A 26940-nucleotide genomic window follows, 5' to 3' on the forward strand; every position below is an offset into this window, starting at 1 on the left:
GTCACCATTCGAAAGCTACATTATCCACGAGTAACATAGGCAAAATTTTATTTTGGAAAAACATAGGGTTCAGGGGTCCACGCGCGCGAAGCCGCGGGCGGAAAGCTAGTTATCAATAAAAGCCTATAACAAATGACATAATAATAACGTCCGAGACTCAAAGTCAGTTTTTTCTCAAATTTCCGAGACGATGACACCCACTTTTTGTATTCGGCTCACGCTTCGCATATTTTATTAGTTAACGATAATATTATTATGTCTATTGTAAGTGTGTATGCGAAATTTGTCTTATACTTACGACAGATGCTCATATTGCTCATCCCAGCCAGAGGTCTTATTGTTATGTACTTAAATATCTTTTTTCGTTGGCAGAAGAGAACCTGTTTTCGTAATTAACTCGAAATGTCAAGTGCAGAAGGTGAAAAAAAGTCGACCTTATGTGTGTGCGGGTATATTTTTTTATACAATAAGTAATGCGTATAAAAGATTCCGATGTTTTGATGTTCAAGCACATTGGGACAGTAGTTCTATTAGTGAAGTCAAGATGGTAAGCTGATCTTGAATTCTTAAAATCATTTAAAGTATTTATTTCATTAAATCATTACTGACCAGTGAAGAGATAGTCAAATCATTATCTTTCTAAGATATTCATAATTACTTGATATACTTTAATTAGATTGGAGGTTAACTTTTGTAAACAAAGTGAAAAGTAAAGTGCCTAGTGCCCGTTTTCACCATCAATCCCTAATTTTTAAGTGACTCCTATGATAACACTTAACAGGAATTTAGTTTTCATAGGGGTCACTTAAAAAGGGATTTATGGTGAAAACGGGCATAAGTTTTACTAACTTAGAACTTTATAGTGGTGTTGGTTTGCCTAAATAAATAATTCAAGTTACATTTCATTGCGAAACATAAACATTGTTGTTTTAAACATTTCCACACCTACTTATAAACATTTATTTTAACTTAGAGGTAATATTAAAAATGCAATCCACGTACCATCTTTGAGAACTAAGAATGAGTTTGCTCAGTTCGCTGTAATACATATTTGATTAAGCAATCGGTATTCTAGTTTGGGTGTTGCAAGTGCAAATAAAAAATATTCAGCTTCTTCTTGAAATAACAGAGCAACCCGTTCTTATACATAATGCAAACTAAAAATATATTTACGTACTGGTAGTTAACGTTGTAGTAAAAACATGGCAGAGTTTAAGTCATAAAATTATAATTGATTCGATTGAATAAAAAAAAAGATATTTAGATTACTGGTAAAAATGAAATTCTAAAAAAAAGCGAAAAATAAACGTATTTTAAAGTGAATCTTTTGGCAGTTATAAGTCACTTAATTTAAATGTTGTTTTTATTTATTATCACATTCCAATTGAAGTGTAAGCTATAAATTATAAATCGTTTAACGGTATTTCGGTCACGTGTCACTCTCACTCATGACAGCATTTAGGCATGTGTGACAAAGATGGACGGAGCCTTAAAAAGGTAGTTATAAGCAAAGTTGCCGCTGCACGTTGCCACTGCATGGCTTGACATGACCCCAACCTTGGCATCAGAATAATAATGACGTAATGTCAATCGTCCAATCAAGGTTAGCACAAAATTTAAATTTGAAGCCATAAAATGACCGGAGGTGACGAGTCAAAGGTGAATTAATCGTGTTCCAATATTTATTAGTTACTTTCGTCTACGAGTTCAATAAATTACTTTATCTAACATTAGCTGTGCCCGCGACTTCCTTTGAATTATATTGGAAATAGTTTGAATAATATTTTTCGTTTTTGCCACACGCCCCTAGAGTGATGTATTGTCTTCCTCAACAACTGGGCTACCAACACAAAAATACTTTTCAAATCGGACCAGTAGTTCCTAAGATTAGCGCGTTCAAGCAAACAAATACTCTTCAGCTTTATAATATTAGTATAACTCTAGATATTTTTTAGTCTTCATAGCCCTCAAACACAAGTTAACACAATTACTATACAGGGTGACTTTTCAAACAATATCCAACTTTTAATAAGCTCTTTGAAAAATTTAACAATACAACTTTAGGTTATAAAAATTTGGACACTGATTCAAAAATCACCCTGTATGTATAAACCATCAATCATGTTTATGTAACAGCAAACATTGGATTATTGCTCACATAATGCAATTTGGATCCTATTGTATCTGTCGCCTTGAGCAATCTTGCCTTTTGGGTGCAATGGCAGACGAATACTTAGCATAATTTTTATTTGAAATTATTTATTACTAACCTTTGCCCGCGGTTTCGCCCACGTGACATTCAGTTTGTGACAGAGTGACCATTTTTTTTATCTCATTGAGATACTTACTAAGGAGAAGTTGCACCACCTTACTTTAACCATAACTGGTAGTTTTTGTATAGAGTTTAACAGACTTTGATGTTTGTTATAAGATTGTGCAATCCAGCCAGCATTGGGTGGTGGTGCAACATTGGTTTAATGTTATGTTTTGACTAATTAACTTAACATCGTCTTAGTTAGCGGACAAGGGACTTTCGTAGTAGTAGTAACAGAAGTAGGTGATGGTTGGGATGGTTTTTGCTCCAACCAGAAGAAAAAATAATTCACTGTAAAACAAACATTAAATACTGGTTAAAGAGTCTAATTTTGATCACTTCATCAAACCATCATTAAAAAAAATCGGTAGCAGACAGTATGCTTTAGCAGACTGCAACCAAAAGCAGAAAGAACTCCACCTAAGTTCAACAAACTGCGAGCACGTCATAATATTATGAACTAACTATACCAAAATCGTAAAAGAGTCTTCCAGGGACGGCCCACTTTTAGCTTGGTTCACGGGCCAAGTAAAAGTAGCTGGATTGAATTTTTAAATTTTTTTCTTCCAGTGACTGGGCCCACTTGTTTTTATTTTATTAATAAATTAAACACCAAATCAACAGAAATCTACTCTAGAATTTATAGTGGAAGAAAATATATTTTAAAATTTAATCAAGCGACTTGGTCCGTGAAACAAGCTAAAAGTGGGCCAATTAAGTCACCATAAGATCGTAAAAGTGCCAAAGACAATAAGAAAAACCATCGTAAAAACATATCTCTCTTTCAGAAATTCTTCATTGTTGCATCCTGCTTGGTGGCGTGCGCGTTCGCCGCGTCGGTGGAAGACCAGAACGCTGAGACCCTTCGCAGTAGCTCCGACAGCAGCCCCGATGGCTCCTTCTCCTACACATTCGAGACCAGCAACGGCATTTCGGGCCAGGCTGAGGGCCACGTCAAGCCTTCGGTAGGCAAGGTAAGCCTACTGTTTCTGATTAATTTCGTTGCGGGTCCAATGACGGTTTACTTTTCCCCGGGACAAACTTGACCTTCACTGGTTGGGTTTTTATTGGCGGTCAAGCTGTAGATTCTGGCTACACAGGATGGAACGGTGGAAACGAGAGGTGGGAATAATCCCGTAAGCGTGCTTGAACAATTAGAAATCAGAATGCTTATTATTATAAATTCTTTCGACGTACATTGTACTACGGGGCAGAAAGGTTCACGGTAGGACGTCCACCCACAAGGTGGACCCACGGACCTCATAAAGGTAGCGAACGCACAGAGTTGAATAGAGCTCTTTGATTGGTTCGTGTGTGTTACTCCGCCACTCAAGTATTGGCTGTGAATAGGTCTTTGTGCCACTTTGCGCCACCAACCGGCCATTGTGGAAATCATTGGGGGAGGTCTATGTTTAGCAGTGGACTTCCTATAGGACGTATTTTTAGCCATAGCTAAAAATGATGATAATGAGGTCTTTGTGATCCTGCGCGTCTACACGCACTGTGAGACTTCATAGAATCGAATAATTTGTGAATGTGGGTGTTAGTTTAAATTTTGAAAGTTTACAAAGCCTTCCCTAAAATTTTACGAAACCTTACCTTGTTTACAGGATGAGCCAGCTATCGAGGTGAGCGGATCGAGCCAGTACATCTCTCCCGAGGGAGAGAAGATCTCTCTGACCTACGTCGCCAACGAAAACGGCTACCAACCTCAGGTCAGTACATAAAGATAATATTCCTTCAGAGTATTTTTTTAAAAACAACTTAAATAAATCGAACTGCCTAAAGGCGGGAATTCTTCAGAATAGAGCAACAACCACGAGCTGTAAAACGAAAACGATTTTAGGATGTCACTGGATGTCATTTTTTGTGTTTCAGTGTCAGGATTATTTCACTGTTTTGTACAATAAATCAATCACTGAACCAGTCACCACAGCATTTATAATATTAGTATAGATGTTACAGGAAATGTATGAATTCTAGGAATTGTATGCTGTTCCTAGGAAATGTATACAATTCTGAAGCTATTTAGGAAATGTATAAAATATTGCGTCAGAGATTTTTTAATACGCACATATCCTAGGAAATGTTTACTTTTCCTAGGAATTTTATAGAATTCCAATATTGTATTAGGAAATGTATAAAACTAAGCGGCACAAGCGCGGTCCCGTGATCAGGTGCCCCTCGGTACGCCTAAAATTTCATTTAGCCAAACCACATTGGCCGATAGGTACTTTTAACTCACAATTATTATTGTTTAACCTGACAGTTGTTTTCGTACTATTATACTTTGGCCGAAAAAAATATTTGCCTATTGGCATCCTTTCTTTCGGCATCACGCATATTACGCTGAAGTATTGGAAATCCCTAATTTTAACATCTCTTTATTGGCATGAAGGTTTTAATACTTCTGTAGCTCGATAACAAAGTCTCGGTTAGGTTAGGTTAGACTTGCGACCTTACAGATACACAGCTGCCGCGGCGCGGCAGCGCCATTTAAGTTTCGGAGAAAAAAAAGTGGCGTAATAAAAATATTAGGTGTGTTAATGTGTAAAAAATTTTAGGCTTAAAATTTGTGTGCCATAGACAACTAGGCGTGCAAAAAATTTGACGATTCGATAGAGACCCCGCGTAATCGGATGATGCAATATCCTCCCCTCGCACCGTATTCCACGCGTACCTATTCATTGAAATCTTAATTACATTTCCGATTGCTGTTTAGGAAATGTGTGAATTTCCTAGGAAATGTGTCTAATATAATTTACATCACACATTTCCGGGTGATTTTAGGACCTATACACAATTCCTAGGAATTGTATACAATGACGGATTTCATACATTTCCTGTAACATAGATATAGAAATACTTTGAATTTGAACAGTTCGCTTTGACCACTTCACGGAATCCATAAAAAACAAAAGAAGGAAAACATGAATGTTCTATTGTTCAAGTTATACTAAAAAGTTATACTAATTTCTCACTTGCTAATTTTTTAATGTATGATTGTTTTTTTTTTCAGGGTGACCATCTGCCCACTCCCCCACCAGCTGAACCCATTCCCGAATACATCCAGAAAGCCCTGAAATACATCGAAGAGCACCCTTACGTCGAGAAGAATCAATAAATGCCATGGACCCATAAAATAGCACTGCCTTAACTAAGATGTACATATTGTAAACCAATGGACACCGAAACTGTATTTTGTTGTAGATTTAAGTTGTTTTTATGCAATTAAATAGACCGAACTAAACACTCGTTTTATTATGATTTTCTCTTTAAATAAAATAAAGAAAGAAATATACAAAGAAGATGGCAAAATTTAGGCCTGGTCTTATCATAGGCGATCTCTTACTTCTTCTACTTCTGCGATTTAAATTCCGGTAGAAATTCCCATAACGGTTAAGAGAGTCGGTTTTTTTTGTTATTGAGATACACATGCAATGGTAGCTAGTTGAGTACTCCAATTGCAGTGCAATGATTTAGTTTGTGAATTATGATGTTTGTGATTTGTTAGTTCCTTATGTTTGGTTAAATTCTTTGATAAGGCTTTGAAGCTTTTTGCTGTGTCTTCTTTTCTAATTATGTCTGGTAGATTATATGGGTTGATTTTAGCAAGCGGGATGTCATTTCATGGTTATATCGGGCTGAAGCAAATCTAGGGCACTGTGTTAAGAGGTGTTTCCAAGTTTGTGGAGTCTGGTCATCGCAGGGACAGCGGTCATCTGCGACGATATGGAAACGATGTAGGTATTCCTTATGATAACCGTGGTTGGTTAAGACCTGGGTGGTGGCAAAGTCCGGTCGGACGATCTTTATAAACTCCTGCAAGGTGTTGTATGTTGGCAGGAGGGATCTTGTATGGACGCAGGTGTTCGGGACCATATACAAAGTTTTGGCCGATTCTTTACATTTTTGCCTGTTTTGATGTTCAAGGTAAGGCTTAATCGACTCTACTTTAGAGCTTGACTGCTGTAGAAACAATTTGAGTCCTTAGAGATGAGATGAGGGCTAGTCTAGCCATAAGTATAACATTTTCAATTGAAACGAGATAATGGTTATTTGTTGTCTTTCTTCTTCTTTCTTTCTTTTCAGCCAAATGACGTCCACTGCTGGACAAAGGCCTCCCCCAAGGTTTTCCACAATGAACGGTCCTGCGCATATTTGTTGTCACTGTCATTTAATTTTGTTGCAATGGTAGGATTAATGAGTTCTTGGGAATTTATATTCCATAGAATCCTTAGTACTTTAGTAGGGGAAGCCCGGGCAGCACGGGTACCTTAAGAAAAGTGGCAAAAAAACCACATAAATATGGAATCAACAACAGTCTATTAATTAATTAATTTGTATCTTAGGTAATCTTTGGAATTGTAAAGAATAAACTTAGAAACTTAAACAAATTCTACAATAAAAATGTCATTAAAAAAAAAGATCCAATTATTCCATTTTGCCCGACCCCCCTGGGCAAGACGGATATGTTCAGTAATAACTGCTTTAATCATTGCAATCATCACAATAATAACTGCCTATGTCTGAATATAACGTACAATCCTCGTGTGCCCACTTCTTGCATTGATTGCATTCTATCCAATCCTCGGTAGGTGGTTCAGTGTATTCTTCTGAGCACACAACATAAATATTTTGTTTTCTCCATCTGATTTTTGTTTTTGGTCATTTTTCCCCTTGACAAGTCTTGTTTGAAAGTTCTTGTTTTCAGATGTTATCTAATCTAATTCAGTTATGGCTGTCTTTACCCATCCGTCCTGCCCATATCCATCTTGCCCAAAGGACCAATATTTAAAAATTTTATGCCCACCCGTTAAATTTCTACCAGTGAAAAAAAGCAACACACACAAATTAAACTTAATTTAACATGCAATCAACTAAACAGTCTATTATAAGTCAACACTTAATACGTAATACAAGAAATCAACACACATACCTTGCCAAAAATCGTAAGAAAACAGCCAAAAACTTTTGATTTCGAATTGACAAAAAGTTCACGCACGTATTGTTTTGGTGGAACTATCATTGCGTGGCTGTGTTGCTGTTTTACAGACCCGCAAACGTCCAGTAGCGCCATGTGTTGTAGGTTTTTAGTAAAATCGAGTATTCATCTTACCCACCGCTTCTTGCACGGGCTTCCCCTACATAATTATAAAACAAAGTCGCTCAGAAAGTTTGTATGCTTAGATCTTAAAAAAAAATAAAAGTATCTTTTAGAGTGATTCAAGAGACAGGTTCAAACAACAGTTACGCGCATGTTGACTCAACCGGGTCTTAATACTATAACGCTTATAAGAGTGGGTTAGGTTAGGTCAGACTGTAATCTAACTACGTCATATTATAATCTAACGGAGTACCTACACAATTTGACGTCATATGGATATCGATTCGCTGTCGTGGTGTCACTGCGGAGATGTGAAGGTGGCTATTTTAATAATATTGAATAATTAATTAAAAGCTACTTTATGAATGAAAGCCATTAAAAATCTAATTTAAATTATGCGAAGCTAATTTAATGAATGACATTTTTATTATGAAAGGCGTTAATAATAACTAGATAAAGTAAAATTATCGAAATCACAATCTAACAAGGACTTCAATAATATTTTATATCAATAAATAAATTGATAGTTAAATAGCTTAAATTGTGACTCTTCAGTTCAGTTTGGTTATCAAAACCTGGAAAAAATCAGAAAATCTGGAATGTTTGTGAGTTGTCACTTTTGACTCTTCATTTTTAAAAGGCTTACGGCGACATTTTGTAGCGATGCGGTCGCGCTGCTGTAGCGCGTTAGTAGCGCGTTGGCATCACTTCTGTAGTGCGTTGCAAATGCGACTAACGCGCGTTAGTAGCGATGCTGTCGCTTGCGAAACGTCTAACATCCTGTAGAGTGGGTGAATGAAAAAGTCGGGCCCTCACTAGTATTGCACAGACACTGCAAATCAGCTTAAACATTGTGGCTTCTTTTGTAGTCGTAATGCCGTTATACTGGTGATATTATAACAGGTATAATCTGAATGTGCAGTCAAAGTCAAAGTCAAATGTGTAAACTCTTTATATGTATAACGACAAACTCCTTATAACATCGTCTTGACTTTGTTGGAATAATTACTCTATTTTCTATCCTCTATCTATAACGTTCATTTAACGACATTTAACGACCACTCTTTATAACGTCGATAAATGCTCAGAGTTTATACTGTATAAACTATCAAATCTTGTAGCTCTATGCTCGGAGAGACGAACTAATACGTTCAGGATTGGGAAAATTTCTAGGATAAACTTATTTATCTTATCAAATAAGAATACGCGTTATTGTCTACCTATAAGTGAGTTTTTTTTTCAACGACAACGATGAAGCTCTTGGCCTGTATCTCACCTGATACGAGTATTTATCGAGCTGAATGTAAAAGTTTGACCTTTTTAAATCATTTATAGGGTTCTTTATCCAAAGGATAAAAACGGCACCCTATTACTAAGACCTCTATCTATCTATCTGTCACCAGGCTGTATCTCATAAACCGTGAAATTTCACAGTAAAAATATATTTCTGTTGTTCTGCAACTGTGACAACAAATACTAAAAAGTAAAACAAAATAAAATAAATTCAGGTAGCTGCTTGAAATATTCGCAGAATATTTAGTTGTATGAAATAATAATTAAAAAAAAAACAATTAAATTATTTTATTTATTATGGAAACAGCATCATTCATAAAGCACATAATCCAAACAAAATAAGTAACACATTTGCCTTAAATTATTTTTCACTGCTAGTTAGCACAGGTTATGTTGATTTATGCTGGTTTTCTATGTTCAATCCTATGGGAAACGGGAACCATATGGGAAACGGGCGTTAGACAAATAAAACTGTCGATAGCACATCAAGGTAATCACTGTGTCTTCTTAACCAGTTGTAATGATTAAACTGAAATAAATATTTAAGGCTGGGTTGCACCGTCGTGCTTTAATTTTGACAAACGTCAAAAATCTGTCAGACTCCATACAAAAAGCACCGGTTATCGTCATAGTTACCGTTAAAGTTAGGTGGTGCAACTCGGCCTAAGTCCATACAATAACAAGAGCGTCGTACGGAACCTTTTATGCGCGAGTCCGACTCGCACTTGGCCGGTTTTTAATGAATTCACTTGGCATAACATTAAATACTAGTTTCAAAAAAGTGTCTATTTAATGCCAATTTTATGGTCATAACTTTAAGATAGATATCAGCAGAAATATAAATAAATTACACATTCATTTTTACACTGCCCCTCTATACTCAAACTAAGCAAAGCTTAAGTAGGTACCTAAAGTACCTGTTTAAAGAAATAAAAAGAAATATTGAGACGCCATTATCCACGGATAGACTTATTATTAATGTTATTGCTGAATTATTTTTTATAATATAATTACCTACGGGATTTGACGCGACACCATAATACTCGTATACTTAGTTTACAGGGTGACTCATGGGTAGATGATCAACCAAAAGGATTGATTATTATATCGCTCAAATGCGACAACTTTTGTACAGGACTATAATATATGCAAATTCTCAAAAAAATACTTCCCCATATTGATTTACGGGAAAACGCAGCGTGGGACATCCACCCACATGGTGAACCGACGACCTCATAAAGGAAGGGGCTAAATTATTAATGGAAACTTATCTTCAACAGTGAGTAAGTGATGATGATGATTGGTTAGCTGATTACTGATGAAAATTTGTATGAAAAGGTAGTTTTTTTTGGATGATTTTCCCTTCTCTTGGGAAAAGTAAATTATTCACGCTACTTATTTGAAGACAGGGCCAAGGCATTATTGAATGTAAAAATTCAATTTTGCCATTTTTAGTTTTTGCTAGGCAAAGAGAATCCACTCTGTGGCTCAGAAGCAACACAGTACCCTGAGCACGAATAACACTCGTAATCGTACCTATAGTAAATCGTATATTGTATTCCTGACACAACCGTAGCGGCAGCTGTTTTGTTTTTCATACAAAATAAACGATTTCAATAAATAGCTAAACTTTCTCCATAATACAGGTTGATTGATTTTGTAAACAGTAGCCAAATTTTAATAAGCTCTATTAATAGTACAATTTAATAATGTACTACTTTATCTTTATTATTAAGGCTTATTATTGCACACCATTATGTCTATTAAGCTTTACAGTGTATGTACGTATTTTTTATGAAAAAGTAAATTATCCACGTGCCGATTTTGAAACCGCCCGCAGTAGATAAAAATAATTGAAAAAAAAAAAAATGTTTTCTTTACGTAAATCGATTTAGTTACTGATTCTGAGTCGTCCCTAAAAATTTGGACACTGATTGCAAATTCACCTTGTATTAGTACTTTTTCCTGTAATGCGGATTTCGGCACGCGTGCGGATCTGGTCTCTCTAATCTGTGGAAATCCGCATCACAGGAAAAAGGCACTTATGTCAAGTAATTAAACGTTCAATTAACATAATATTCTGACAACTTCTTCGTAACCTTTCAAATGAATTGACCTTGAGGTCACATAGAAGCATCCTGGGTACAGCGAGGTGCGGCTTTTAGGTAAAATATCACTTGAAATAATAATAGGAGTATCGTCAAAGAATATTTTAAGTCCCCATATCTATATTATGGCATATTATGCCTACACTGCCTACCAAACTCATGACACGGCGGATGATACATTTTATATTATAATTTATTTGATGATGTTAACATAATAATCAAGAAATAATTCAAGAATATTTAAACAGTTGTAACTAACGTGTTACGTGCGACTTCGTACGTTTGTTGTCCCATTTCCACATGTACCTTAAGGTAAAATATTTCTATTCACTACTATTTTTTTTTTACTCGCAACATAATGGTAAACAAATAAATTTAAAAATGGTCGCTAGTACCTAGTACGTAGTCTTTGGCAACAATGCAGGCCAGTCAAAACAGGCTATTTTAAAACAAGACCCAAAGTCGCATCTAAATTCTAAAGATCACTAGTATATAAGGATCGAGATTAAAATTTGTAAATCAGTTTTGCATTAGCAGATCCGGCAACCCAAACCAAAATGGTAAGAGGAAAAAGCAATTTTACTTTTAAAAACCCAAATGAAAGCGAAACTTGATTGATTTTCAAGTAAAAATATGATTTTAAAAAAGCTTTAGTTTCAATCCAACAGATTTGAATACTTACAAAAATATTTTTGAGAAATTTTCTTTCATTTTCGAATATCCGGTATTTAAATTTTTATTTGATAAAAAAGAAGTCTAATGTTCGGATATACTTTCTTCTAAATAACCATACATCTTTGAATCATATAGAATTTGAGAAGGTAAAAACTGTAAAAGAAGAAATGACATAGTTCGTTGATAAACAACTATCATTTCTGAATATTGATAACGATACAAAAACATGAACAGTGGTGTGAAAGTGAAAACAGCTTTGTCACACCTGCTTGTGACGCTAGTTCGTTTCATCCACGAAGACGCGCCCGCCAATTTTTGGTTGAGAGAAGCGCGGGGTGCGGGGAGTTTGATCCGAGCAATCCGAGCGTCATTATTGTAGTGTGCGTGTGCACTCATGGATAATTTAGCGTGTACCGATAACACTCAAACATTAGCGGAAGAATGGTGGGGCGCGTCTTCGTGGATGAAACGATCTACTCAAGGCGTGTTAGCCCAATCGTAACCAGGAAGAGATCGGTCCAATCTTGGTTCGAAATTGTGAATGTTCTAAAGCGTTTTATCAACTCATTCCAGAAATTCCTTATCGTTCTCGCCATCGTGGCTGCGGCCAGCGCTGACGTATCTCACGTCGGCAGTAACGAGTTCAACGCCGCCGTCGTCAAGTCAAACTACGAAATTCAGCCTGAAGGCAGCTTCCAGTATGCGTACGAAACCTCCAACGGCATCTACGGCCAAGCTTCCGGTGTTGTCAAGAACCCTAACTCCGTATGTACCTATTTAAATAAGGCAATTTAAAAAAAGCTGACAATAGGGACTGAGTTTTTGAAAGTCAACGTCAACATTCCTTTATTTGCATAGGCTATTAAAAATAGTACTTACAAATCGTCAATTATTATTTTATTATTTGCTCTTTAGGAGCCTCTACGTGTCTCATAATCTTTTTACCTTACTTACGCTTCGAAACCAACATTTGGCAGTGCTGAGAAGAAGCGCCGCAACAAACTCAGTCACCAGTCCACTGTCTGCCGGTTAAAATAAATAGAAATAACGGCAGTAGGTAGTATGTAGCAATATATTGCTTCAGGAGCAGTACTCTGAATTTAACTACGCATTTTTGTATGGTTACTAAAATAGGTATTTAATTTAATAAACAAAGTAGTGACAATACCTATCGTAGACTTGTGTTCGTTTTGTGGTGTGGTAGGTGGTAGGATTGACGTTGAATTATACCTATTCTTTATTTTTTTGCAGGACGAGCCCTCTCTCGAAGTTAACGGTGCTTACAAATACACCGGCGATGACGGCGCCCCCTACGAGATCAGCTATGTTGCCAACGAGTACGGTTACCAACCCCAGGTGATAATTTTTTTGTATAAATGGCGTTTATTGACCGACTACCATGTCTATAATAATCAGGTGCAAGGGACATCATTTGACCCAAAAAATATAAAAAAGATAGAGACATTACCAAGTGCCAAAACGACACCCGCTTTTTTTCCTGGGTAAAAAATTACGCCTCAGTATATCCCACCAGCTGAGAGCGTATAGCTGGATAGTGGACACTGATTTTCAGAGGGTGCCTCGGGCACCTCGGATTTTGAAATGTAATCGCAGAAGCATAGGCCAGTCAATCGTACATGTTCCACAAGATTCAAACTACAGGCATGCAGAGATTAAAAATGTGTACTGATTTACTTTGAAATAATGATTCAGAAAGCAGCAGAGTGAAGAGTGGCAATTAATGGACATAAACATGGAAAGCTTTTACAATTTACCAAGGCACTGTTTAAAAAAGCTCTTTATTCTAGCTAGTTTTTCTGTAATACATATTCAATTTAAGTTTTTGACGTCAATAACGAAATCGATCCAACATTAAAAAAATATATGGATAGCGTTGTCCAATGTCCATATCTTTTTGTCGGCCATATTTATTAATTCTCAAACTTTTTCCTCGGCTTTTCGACGACCTGATAAAGGTAGCAGGAAGGCGCTGGATGCAGCCCGCTACCAACCGTGCGATGTGGAAGTCATTGGGGGAGGCCTATGTTCAGCAGTGGACGTCCTGTGGCTGAAGTTATGATGATAATGACACTTTTTATTTGCAGGGAAACCATCTGCCCGTCGCCCCCCCCGTGCCTGAAGCCATCGCTCGCAGCATCGCCTACAACGCCGCCCACGCCGTCCAGGGCGCCGCCCATGGCGCCGCACACGTCGTGACTGCCCCTGTCAGAGCCGCCGCATCTCTCCTTGGCTAAAAGACTCATCTTCACCTGACATGTGCAATAAACTTTTGACCAATTAATGAATGTCTTTTTACATCCACTTCATAAACCTATCTTTATTTTTCAATACAAATAAAACTGACTTCTTAACCCCGCCAATAGGCTAGTTTTCTAAAGAAACTTTTGGTCCGTCAATTACATTATCAAAAAATATTGGACACGTAAATTTTTATTTGTTAATCAAACAAGCATTACGATGTTACGGTGCGTTGAAGTTCCGCGTGACGTCACACGTTGCTACACTTTAAGCACGCCTTGACGTCACGGGCCTCTTCTTATGAACTTTGGCGCGCTTTATCTCTTTCAATTTTCATTAGTTTGAAAAAGTGAAAATACGTATCGAGTATTTTTGTTATGTTAACTGACGGACTAATTCAAACTCTTGCTTTTTTACCCAAGAAACATCCCTAGCATATATTTAGCATAGCACGAGGGGTTAACGGGACTATTAGTAATTAATTTGTGCGATACAAATCTTAATTAGGTAGGTACTAAATATTCTTTACAGAAAAAATAGATGACTGTGTTTACTTCGCCCATGACTATTAACAATGTCGGATGTGAAAAACAGCAACTTTACAGGAGAGCGTTTCAAAGTTTAAATTGCTCATATTTTTGTACTTATTTTAGGCAGGGTTATGAAAGTTTAGAGTATTACTATGAAAGTTATTTATGTTTAGGACAATATTATGAGTACCCGGTATTTAATGTGTAAATATGAGAAAAGTCACTTGTGACCTTTTTAACGGAGTTATACTAGTGCTGATTTGTCATATCTACCAGAACCGACATTGTTGCTTGAACGAAATTAGTGATTACTTGTCGGAAATGCCACTTACGTCCTTGTTTAATTATTTATTTAGGATTATACGTATGTCGTATGTAAAAATTACTGAAAAAAACACAAAAAATCTATAGAAATTATCTACAGGATGTCCCAAAAAGTAGTTTCAAGCCGAAGCCCAGAGGTAGAGCATCACTAGGGCTACCCAAATCACCGTGACTTTTGATAGTTCTCGAGTTATGATTTTTTTTACAACATACAGGATTTTAGTTTTCATTTCTGTTATGGATGTAAATACTTCTGAATTAGCTAGGCCTTGTATTCATCTAATAATAATTAAAATATCAGCCATGTGACTTGACTATTTGAGTCACAGTGACCAAAAAAGTGCCTAAGCACAGAAATTTAAAACAATCATAACTCGAAGACTATAAAAAATCGCGGAACATACATGTGGGTGATTTGGATAGCCCTAGTGATGCTCTACCTCTGGGCTTCGGAGCTATTGAGTTAAGTATTATGTCNCAATAATTCGTGAAAAAACATTTTTTTGAAACTAGTATACATCCATAATATTTTGTCATCATCATAATCATTTCAACTGAACATAAACCTCTCCCAATGATTTCCATAATGACCGGTTGGTAGCAGCCTGCATCCTGCGCCTTCCTGTGGGAGGACGTTCTACACTGAGCTTTCCGGCACGTAGCTTCCACTCCAGAAACGTGGTATCCCATCGGCCATCATTTCTGTATACTATGGTGTCCTGCCCATTATCACTTCAGCTTGCTAAAACATCGGACTATGCCACCATGCGACTTTAGATCGTTTACGGATCTCCTCATTTCAGATTCGATTGCATAAAAAAAACAAGCATAGTCCACTCCATAGTAGTCCATAGTACACTATTCAACTTTGTGGTTCGTAAGCCTACAGTGAGAAGCCGCTTTTCAGTACAATTTGTCATCACTGATAAACACACACTGGATGTAGACTTTCATCTTAAGGCACTAAGGTATTTTAGATGACTCTACCGAGCAGTATCACTTATCCAAGCTATTGTTGTTAAGACGTCCACCTACAAGGTGAAGAAGGTGAGATGAGCTTATAGAGGTTGTGGCAATGGCAATCAGTTAATCTCGAAATCATTGCTCAGCAGTATATTATTATGTGCTATGGACGTGTAGCTGAAATAATAATAAAAATAAATAAATCGTTGGGCAATTTCATACAGCGCCATAGCTACAAAATAAGCAACAAATATGCTTGTGTTATGGTTGCTAGCTTAACGGATATACTACTTATTTATTGTTTTTAAACACAAATGATAATGTTTTTTTTATTCATAACAAGACCGCAATCGCACCTGGTCTTAAGTGATATGCAGTCTGGGATGTCATTCTTAGTTAAAAAACCCTTTTTTGGTGCTTGAAAGACCAAAAACTAATTTATTTTATGATTCATATAGGGCCCTGAACATATGAATCACGCACAGATAAGTCAGTTTTTTGCCTAAAATCGAGCAAAACTCGTCATACATACAGACTACAGTGTTGTCATTTTTCTACATGAATCTATAACCCAAGAGCATCACAAGAAAGACAGATTAGATTTTTAATGCAATAATGTAATTTTATAAAGTGGGCATTGTAATCAGTATGCCACCTGAACCAAGCACAGATGAATTAAGTATTTGCCTTCGTCACACCGGGTTCTAAGCCAACCAGCTCCACGTCTGCCTTCTAGATCATCCGTTGCAAGATGGGCTTGCCTCCACGCCAGAAACCAGACTCTCATGATTAAAACCTGACCAGTTATGATCAAGAACAGCTCACTCCATATGAATCAGTATTTTATGCCGGACACTGCTTATTTATTTTTTTGCGAACAAACTATATTAATTAAAATTATGACACATTTTTTTTGTAGAAGGACAACTCATTAGCTTTCGAAATAATTTTAATTTATATTGATATATCAAAAGGAAAATGCTACATCAACCATTTTGTTCCGGAAAATGGCTAACGGACACACCATATGAATCAGAGAATCACACTTCAAATATTTTTATTTTGTATAAAGACAGCAATTATGTAAAAAATGTAATTTGCGCCAGATAGGGCTATAGCTAAGCTATACGAATAAAAATATTGCATGCCATTTTGTTAGTTGGTTACAGAACTATACCCAAAGACATCGAAAATTTTGCCTTCGAAGAAATACCCTTATGTAAGACCCGAATTAAAAAAGTATAGTTTATAAATAAAAGAAGGCATAAAAAGACATTTGCAAATTCATGCGTGCGAACAAAAATTATTTATAACAAACATGCTTATTTTATTTTACAGTCAGTCAGACAGTCAGTCAATCATCGTCATACAAGATACTAGCGACATTTTAGTATTTTACAAAACAACTAACAATGGCTAACAAGTTACTACCGAAAGTTTAACCCATTTGTAGAACGTTATAATAATGTCGGATGTGGAGCTACCGACATTTAAATTATTTAAGAAACATTCAACAACGTCGAATATGGTACTTCTGACATTTATCCCATTCGAAGAAAAGCTTAACAACGTCGTATGTGGTACTACTGACATAAAGTGTTACAAAAATAAGATTAACAATGTCGGATATGGTACATCCTACAATTTTAAGTTATGTGTTAGGAAATGCTAATGCAAGTTGGTATTACATTCTAAATTATTTATATTTAATTTAACTGGCGTAAAAAACAAATGACAACACGACGTCCGTTCATCCCGCTAACATAGCCAGAAGTGGGAGATCGCACGCGCTCACCCGCCTCCGCGCACCGCTAAATACGTCGGGAACAACTATCCGGCATTGTTAACGGACTATCTAGGCAATATCCGACATTTTTAATGTAGTTATCTCAAAAACTATGCATAAAATCATAATTTTTGTTTCACCTGATGATAGCTTGTATTATTTACGCACAAATTATGAAATAAAATGAAAATGGCAATTTTGCAGTTCCGACTATGTTAATAGTCATGGGCGACTTATTTGGATCAATCACCCCATAATATCATCGTACCTACACTATAAAATAAGGATAAATATTTCGAATCGATTTTATATGAATAATAATGGATTATTGACGATAATTATGATACAATATGATACCTGCTTATTAACTAAGATTTGTACAATTTCAACAGCAGAAATGGTTCATCACGATGGCGATGGTGAAGAAAAAACGATAAAGAAGTTAAATAGTTGACTTAGGCAGATCGATAGATACTATAACCATACATAAGTGATCATCAGAGAACAACACGTTCGAATATTGCAATTAAGGCGGTCTTGATCACACGTACCGAGTAAACGGGCGAGACAGTAAAATGTTTACTCGGTAGACACAGTTGGGTGAGCGAGTCACATACTCGAGCGCTCGGCCGAGCACTCTGCGAAATGTTCATACACACCGAGTACTCGGCCGAGAGCACTCTCTCGCCCGTTTGCTCGGTACGTGTAATCAAGGCTTAACAGGCTTGCCCTGTGTACTCAGTGTTTAAGGCATAGTATGCCTCAGGTATAATAACTGTCATAGGACAAGTACCTAACTAAATTAATCGAAATCGAGGATCCAACCGAAATGCAAAGCAGATGACAAAATAATTATATTATGGGACAGAATATAAATGATTTTTCAAGTTAGAAGAGGTGACAATTTGATAACGGTCTCGGCATTGGAGTTCCCTGTCAACCACTGCATTATTGTTTTTTTTTTACTCGAAATATTCCCGGCATCAGAAGCACCGTCACTCCACTGCCGGGGGCAGGGTGGTGTGGGACTCTCGCCGAAAAAGGCGCTGTTTCGTCCTGAAAATGACGGGGTATACCCAGTAAAACCTCCACGATGTTACTTCATCGCCCGTGTGGCGATGTCACGAGTATCCGGCCGATGTCTTGGACCTCCGTGACACTATCAGCGATGGGGCCTACAAGGCGGAACTTCCCCGCCCTCCTTGGCCAAAGGGAATGGCCAAACTTAAGGAATGATCATAAGACAATAGCAAGGCAGTGATTTAGATTATGACTAAATCATTGCCCCGCAATTGGAGTACCTACCCCAATTAGCTCCAATTGTAAGTGCATTACAATTAGGGATGTTATGGATATGTAGTTTCGGTTATGGATACGGTTACGGATATTGTAATAATAATATACCGGTTTCGGTTACGGTTACGGATATTTTGTGCTTTAGAATTCAATTTGCAATAGTTGTCCAACACGGTTCATTTATGGCCGCACACTTTACATCGAATAAAAAGTAATAAATAAATCAAAATTAAAACTACGAGTAGATGGCATTATAAAGGTAAATCAAGCTGTTATGCCTTTACACTATAATGCTATACAAAAAACAATTTAAACTGCCTACATCAGAAACTATCCGAAACTTATGAATCGGTTACGGTTACGGTTTCGGATATTATTTTATTTCGTATATCCGAAAGTTTCGGTTACGGTTACTGATATCCATAACATCCCTGATTACAATAGGACTTATTTATTTAATAAAACCATTCCCATTCGACAGAGGTGGCAAGGGTCCCCGGCACCCCTAGCCCACTGGCCACCATCTAGGGAATACATGTACTATCAATATGCCAACTTTATTCGTCAGTTAAAAGTTATTTTATGATTGGAAAATCAACCCTAAATGTAAGCTTTGACATAATATCAGGACACCGTCATCTGCATACCGGTTAACGGAAAGCCTTCAGGTAATGATAAAGCTAGAAAGTAAGTCCTTAAGGCCCCATGACCGGACCTCAAGCAAATAAAACAAACTTGCATGTACTATGGGCCACACAGACCACACTTCCAGGTATCCATTTTCGGTCATGTCGTCTCATTCTATCGTAAATAATCGCCATTTGATGAGAGCGAGAGTGTGGAAATGTACATTGTCATAATAAAATTTAATTCAACGGTAACGTTAACGTTCCTTATGGATAATGCTTTATCTTTATATCTGCTTCTGTAAATAATGAAAGAAAAGAAAAAAAAAGGTGGTTTTATTGGAAAAGAAATTGTAATTAACTATTTTCGGTTCGATAAGATTTTTTTACAATTTGATGAAAAATCTCATAGCTCTAGGTGCTACAACCAACCTTACCTGACAAGCTACCAAACCAATTGAGAGAAAAATTACGAAAATAAAATATATTTTTTGCCGATTTCATATTTTATTAAATATTTTTTGCCGATGAAAATTCTTGTTTGCTGTTTGATACCACTACCTACGTCACATTATCTATAACTAATAATAAATCTGTAGAGAGGTCAATTCTGTACATGAAATATATTTACAAAATAACTATCAGGGGTGATAAGTGATCGATACTGATGCCAAAAATGCAATCAGTAAAATTTTTGTCTGTCTGTCTGTCTGTCTGTCTGTCTGTCTGTCCGTCTGTATGTTCCTTATAGAAACAAAAACTACTCGACGGATTTTAACGAAACTTGGTACAATTATTCTTCATACTCCTGGGCAGGTTATAGTATACTTAGAAATTCCCACGGGAATAGGAATTAGCGGGAAAATCCTTTTGTATGAAAAATACTTACGCTTAAGTTAGGCGCTTGAAATTTGGCATGTAGGTACCTTAATAAACTTAAAGCTTAGTTACAACAAGTAATTCCCGAAATTCCTACTAGAACGGGAATTAGCGGGAAAAAACATTTGTATGAAAAAATATAAGCCGCGTAAGATAGATGAAGGGGGTAAATCGGGATCCACGCGTACGAAGTCGCGGGCGGCCGCTAGTAAAAAAATAAAAATAGCATTTTTATTAAGAGTTTAGTTAACATGAGAAAAGCTAAATTAATCAATTTAAAAATAGTCGCATATTTAAGTAGCCTTTGGCAACAATACAGACTAGTCAAAAAAGCTGTTCTAAACGAGACCCAAAGTTAATTTATATTCTAAAATCTAAAGATCAGCACTATATAAGGATCGCGGATGAATTTGTAAATCACATTCGGATTAGCAGACCCGGCAACCCCACTTGCAAAATGGTAAGATTAAAAAGCATTTTTATTAAAAAACGATTTTTTTTCTACTAATTTCATAAATATTCGAACAAAGTGCGTTAGAAATTGAATTTAATAAGAGTTATTCGGTTCCAATAGGTATGAAAACATATTTTTGGGTATTTTTTCCAGAAATTCCTTATCGTTCTCGCCATCGTGGCTGCGGCCAGCGCTGACGTCTCTCACGTCGTCAAGGACGAGGCCTACGCTCCCATCGTCAAGTCGTCCTTCGACATTCAGCCTGAAGGCGCCTACCAGTATGCGTACGAAACCGGCAACGGCATCTCCGAACAAGCTTCCGGTGTTGTCAAGAACCCTAACTCCGTAAGTACATGTACTATTAAGCTTCAGCCAAACCAACGCATGTAAATCGCGTCGGCGAAGGCGATCATAGGCCAATGACAAAAAGCGCGACCTATGCACGCGCAGTGATAGCCATCGCCAAAGCTTAATTGTGTTGAGGTTTGTAACAAAACTTTTTATGAATAGGCTGACCAGTGTCTGAGTTTTTCATCTCAGCATAGGCTCGGCTTCTTATTAAGGTCTCGAAGCAGTGGTAGTGTTGATGTTAAATGTGATTTTTAGCTGACCAAAACATTTCAAGTATGAATGACTTTTTTGCAGGACGAGCCCTCTCTCGAAGTTAACGGCGCTTACAAATACACCGGCCCTGACGGCACTCCCTACCAGGTGACCTATGTTGCCAACGAGTACGGATTCCAACCTCAGGTGATTATTTTAAATTTGTACAACTGTACACTAGCCGATTATGAGAATAGAGTAGCAAGGCACTTTCATAATTCATTATATTCATTAGGGTTTGGTGGGTTTTGAAATTTAATCGCATTGTATGTCACACGTAGATGTAGCACAGACTTATCTATTACTCTGGTTGTAATCCAGTATTACGGTTATGGTATGATGGTATACGGATCTGACACGTGGTCGCTTACTATAGGCCTCTAAGACGGCTCAAGGTCAACCAAAGGGCGATGGAGCGTGCTATGCTCGGAGTTTCCCTGCGCGATCGAATCAGNTTACTATTGTTTACCCTATTAAGTTCAACGCATTGGCCTCTATCCGTAAGATAAGATTCGAGCCAAGAGAGTGCTGGACCACGTATCCCATATCTCTCCAGTTTTACTAACAGAATGTCATGGGCTACACAGTCAAATGCCTTTGACATATCAAGAAAAAGTACCGTCGAACATTGTTTTTGATCAAGGCCAAAGATTACCTTATGCACTAGATTGAAACATGCGAGTGTAGCATAGCAAACCAACGCATGTAAATCGCGTCGGCGATGGCGATCATAGGCCAATGACAGAAAGCGCGACCTATGCACGCGCAGTGATAGCCATCGCCGAAGCTTAATTGTGTTGAGGTTTGTAACAGAACTTTTTATGAATAGGCTGACCATAGTGTCTGAGTTTTTCATCTCAGCATAGGCTCGGCTTCTTATTAAGGTCTCGAAGCAGTGGCAGTGTTGATGTTAAATGTGATTTTAAGCTGACCAAAACATTTCAAGTATGAATGACTTTTTTGCAGGACGAGCCCTCTCTCGAAGTTAACGGCGCTTACAAATACACCGGCCCTGACGGCACTCCCTACCAGGTGACCTATGTTGCCAACGAGTACGGATTCCAACCTCAGGTGATTATTTTAAATTTGTACAACTGTACACTAGCCGATTATGAGAATAGAGTAGCAAGGCACTTTCATAATTCATTATATTCATTAAGGTTTGGTGGGTTTTGAAATTTAATCGCATTGTATGTCACACGTAGATGTAGCACAGACTTATCTATTACTCTGGTTGTAATCCAGTATTACGGTTATGGTATGATGGTATAAGGATCTGACACGTGGTCGCTTACTATAGGCATCTAAGACGGCTCAAGGTCAACCAAAGGGCGATGGAGCGTGCTATGCTCGGAGTTTCCCTGCGCGATCGAATCAGAAATGAGGAGATCCGTAGGACAACCAAAGTGACTGACATAGCCTGCAGAATCGCTAAAATCAAATGGCAGTGAGCGGGGCACATAGCTCGTAGAGCTGATGGCCTCTGGGGCAGGAAAGTTCTTGAGTGGCGACCACGAGCCGGAAGACGTAGTGTGGGCAGGCCTCCCACTAGGTGGACCGACGATCTGGTGAAGGTAGGAAGTGCCTGGATGCGAGCGGCCGCAGGATCGGTCGTTGTGGAAATCCTTCGGGGAGGCCTTTGTCCAGCAGTGGACGTCTTTCGGCTGAAACGAACGAACGGACAAACAAATCTAGTATTAATATTAATTCTGTGTAGCCCAGGTAGGAAGAAGCAGAAGCATGGTCGATGTTAATACATGTTACAGAAAATTGAAACTAAACTTAATTGGAAATTAAATCTTGCCGAAATCGAAATCCAGCAGCAAAGTAAACAGAGCCGATCATAAAGTTGAAATTGTAGAATTTCTAACGTAGACCTAACTTTTGGGTTACGACAATTAAAAAACCAATGCATTGCTTTAAGAAAAAAACACTTGAACGAAATTAATTTTCGTTGTGTACAATGGAGTAGTTCGACATCAATAAATAAACTGTACAGTTCATGTTCGTTCGCTTAAGAAATATACGTCCAAAAATCGATTGGTATTTACTATTTTCGTCATAGTTTTTGCGGAAGTGCTTGAGGATTTTGGGTATTTCTCATACTTTTTCCATTTTCAGGGAAGCCATCTGCCCGTCGCCCCTCCCGTGCCTGAAGCCATCGCTCGCAGCATCGCCTACAACGCCGCCCACGCCACCCAGGGCGTCGCCCAAGGCATCGCCCAGGGCGCCGCGCGCGTAGTGACTGCCCCCGCCAGAGCCGCCTACGCAGCTCTCGGTTAAACGACTCTCATCTTCACCTGGCATGCACAATAAACTTTTAAGGAATTGAATAACGCCTTTTTACATTTGATAAGATACCTTTCTTTTTCGAGCTTGATCGTAGCCACTGAGCTCTCAACTCCGCCTTAAGCGTCTGATTTAGTATCAATCGAACCAAATCATCGTTCAGTCCAATATACGGGGAAATATTTCCAGTTGTTTGTACAGAAAATTATATACTCGTATTGATGATACAAGACGCACTGTCTACCACAAACTTCACAATATCAACAACCTAAATGGGTTCACTGGTTTTATTGATTAAATAAACTTTTAATAAAATTTAAAATCACAAAATTGACTATCAGTAGAAAAAGTAATAAGAGTAGCACAGTTTGGGCGGCTTTACCCATAACACAAGCATACTAACTGCTTACTTTGGGGCTAGATAGCGCTGTGTGAAATTGTCCAAAGATATTTATTTATTTATTTATTGCCTGCTTTATTTCCTGTGCAGCCAGGATCCACCAATCGGTAATCAAAACCTAATAGTCAGTCAATCATCATCATCATAATCTCAGCCATAGGACTGTCCACTGCTGAATATAGGCCTCCCCCAATGCTTTCCATGTGGCCCCAGGCAACGGCCTGCACCCAGCGCCTTCCTGCTACCTTTATGATGTCATCGGTCCACCTTGTGTCCAGTCAATATAGACACTTAACGGCATACATCGGAAATGCGCTTGTGTCTACGATTTCTTTATTATTATTATCCTTAGAAAAGATGCTGCCGTGAAACCCTGTACTACTCTGTACTATGTTTTGTAGTTTTGTTTGTGTACTCCTATAGTTGTTCTATCTATACGATCCCGAGACGGTGCAGATTACATTAAACATAGAGATTATAACGAAGTTTTTCAATATTGGTCCCTGTGGTTGGTCCTGAGTGAGTTCGACAAAACTAAAACTTTTCTCTAAATGCAAGTATTTCCATTAAATTATGCAACTGACTGAACTGTCCCAATGCTTTCAATATTAATACATTTTGCAATACGATTACTTACCTAAAAAAAGTAGGTCAGATTTTCTAAATATTCTGGTCATAGGTCATTCGCTGTCAATATTGTACGGTCTTATTGATTGTAGGATTTACCTATGACTACTATTACCGATAATGTCAATTGGTAGACATGCCAATATTCATGCTTTGATCAAAATATTAATAACTAAATATAATTAAAATAGGTATCAAAGATGCTAAGCTACTAAAATTATATTCTGACAGAGAGAATGTCAAGGGCGAATCATCTACGTTAGTAAAGTTGTTTAAAGGCACGTATTATGTTTATTAAACACAATGACGAAATAACTCTGAACCTGTTAAATTTTTAATTAAACCTTGACATTAGCAAAAACAAGAGAAAACTATGTGTAAAATAGGATTGAAAAAATCTGGTCTAAACTATGATCCGACTATGTATATTTTTCAAGCTAAGTTAAAATCCGTTATTTTTCAAAATCATAAGATATTAGTATGAAATTCAATGGTGGTAGATTATACAGGCTGTGGTTTTTTAAAACAATATGCAAAAAAATATTTAAAAAATTCACAGAAGGGTGCATCTAACACAAAGTCAAAAGGAAGATAATAAGTTTTAAAATTTTTTTTTTATAACGCGGGTTCGAATCCCACCATGCCGCTTGTGCAATCAAATGGCTAATAATCTTTTATTTAAAAAAAATAGGCACAGCAGTTTTGACAATAAAACAGTATTTATTCAACTGTCTAAACAGCTCTTGATGGCGTATTTAGGAGTCTTCCGTGGACGACAAAGACGCGCTAATGAGTTTAGATATTAGAGAAAAGAATTCAGTAGAATTAGGTTAAGGCTTCAAATTTTTTAATATTCTGCCAGTTAAGGCTGACGTTATGCCTCTATATCGGTTCAGTTTTTTAAGCTTGAATGAATAACAGCTAATGCTTGATACAAATAAATATTTTACAGTAAGGCTGGGTTGCACCATCTTACTTTAACTTTGACAAACGTCAAAAATCTGTCAAAGTTAGATGGTGCAACTCAGACCAAATGGTTTTATTTTATCAGACTAATGTATCTACTTCTATCAACATCTTTCCATATAATAATAAGAACAGGCTTTTATACCTACTCAAGATTAAAGCAAATAAAATATCTTCCATTTCATTTAATTTCTATCAAAATGGTACCACCATGACTAATAGGTAGGTACCTATACTAAATAGTAATATGTCGTTACAAGGACAAATTTTACATAACCACGTGAAAGGATAGCATACATTATTAGATTTTTAAATGTCAATTCCTCAATACTTGTACGAAGTATCGATTAAGCTTGACATATAACCTCAGTGGTGGTAAAGTTCGGCTTGTGAATTAATAATTTGTGTGGGTAGATGATTATAGCCCAACTGCTTGTTACGAAGCCTAAATCTCTGAACATTGACTGGGCTGTTTCTATAGGCCTCCAGACACTATCTATACTAATATTATAAGAGTTTGTTTGTTTGTTTGTTTGTTTGTTTACTTGAACGCGCTAATCTCAGGAACTACTGGTCCGATTTGAAAAACTCTTTCGGTGTTAGAAAGCCCATTTATCGAGGAAGGCTATATACCATATATGTATACCATCACGCCACGAGTAATAGACGTAGAGCAACGATGAAAAATGTTGCAAAAACTGGTTTTCACGCGTACGAAGTCGCGGGCACAGCTAGTCAGTAATAATGGCATCAAATTACTGTCATTCCTTTCTTTGGATGTCCTCACATACCTACAAATAGCGTTGTCGCACAATTAATTTCCAACCAAATTACTTCGATCAATATAATGTCATTATTACTAATAGTGAATAATAATTTATTATTCATTCATTATTTACTACTAATAGTGGTCCGCTATCACTTTAGACTCACTATAGACTATTCCCACTATTCGTTCCCACCTGTGTAAGCCTAGGCGCAGACCAAGTTCGTCCCGGGGAAAGTCAAACTACAAAAAAAAAAAAAAAACCGACTCCAAAAAACCTACACTAAAAAGCAGAATAATAATTACTAATTACCTACTTATTTATTAGGACGAATTATTAATATTTATGTAGGTATACCATNAGATACACTAATGGTTACTTTCAATACAATGTTATTTTTGACTAATTATATTTTTATATATTTTTTATTGTGATTTACATCATGAATTCTGGAATGTCACCCCACAGGGAAATGAGAATTTTTCCCATTTGAAGCCATTTTTGTCTGGGATGTTTTTATTAAAACGTGTTGAAATTCAGTGACCAAGTACTATGTGAGTTAAACTTAATAATACCCTAAAACGAGAACTATTAATTGGTAATTTAAGGAGCTGCAGGTTGAGCCCCGTAAAATTCCCTGATTTGTAGAACTACCCAACTGCAGTCGACGTCAG

The 26940-nt window shown here is 37.2% G+C and overlaps 3 protein-coding genes across 3 annotated transcripts; all 3 read left to right on the top strand.

The window, feature by feature from the left end:
- Positions 1-444: 444 nt before the first annotated feature.
- LOC114358755 (larval cuticle protein LCP-14-like) lies at positions 445-5564 on the top strand. The gene is made up of 4 exons (XM_028312797.1): positions 445-547; positions 3103-3288; positions 3925-4029; positions 5334-5564. Exons 1-4 carry the CDS (start codon positions 545-547, stop codon positions 5436-5438), a joined length of 399 nt encoding a protein of 132 aa, XP_028168598.1. The 5' UTR covers positions 445-544; the 3' UTR covers positions 5439-5564.
- A 5723-nt stretch (positions 5565-11287) lies between these two features.
- LOC114358754 (larval cuticle protein LCP-17) lies at positions 11288-13799 on the top strand. The gene is made up of 4 exons (XM_028312796.1): positions 11288-11382; positions 12071-12262; positions 12749-12853; positions 13603-13799. The coding sequence occupies exons 1-4, from the start codon at positions 11380-11382 to the stop codon at positions 13750-13752; spliced, it is 450 nt and encodes a 149-aa protein (XP_028168597.1). The 5' UTR covers positions 11288-11379; the 3' UTR covers positions 13753-13799.
- Positions 13800-20508: 6709 nt separating this feature from the next.
- LOC114358752 (larval cuticle protein LCP-17) lies at positions 20509-23550 on the top strand. The gene is made up of 4 exons (XM_028312795.1): positions 20509-20620; positions 20768-20959; positions 21260-21364; positions 23339-23550. Exons 1-4 carry the CDS (start codon positions 20618-20620, stop codon positions 23498-23500), a joined length of 462 nt encoding a protein of 153 aa, XP_028168596.1. The 5' UTR covers positions 20509-20617; the 3' UTR covers positions 23501-23550.
- Positions 23551-26940: the final 3390 nt, after the last annotated feature.

The sequence above is a fragment of the Ostrinia furnacalis genome, unplaced genomic scaffold, assembly GCF_004193835.3.
Source record: "Ostrinia furnacalis isolate ACB-3 unplaced genomic scaffold, ASM419383v2 OfSCF4105, whole genome shotgun sequence".
NCBI lineage: Eukaryota > Metazoa > Arthropoda > Insecta > Lepidoptera > Crambidae > Ostrinia > Ostrinia furnacalis.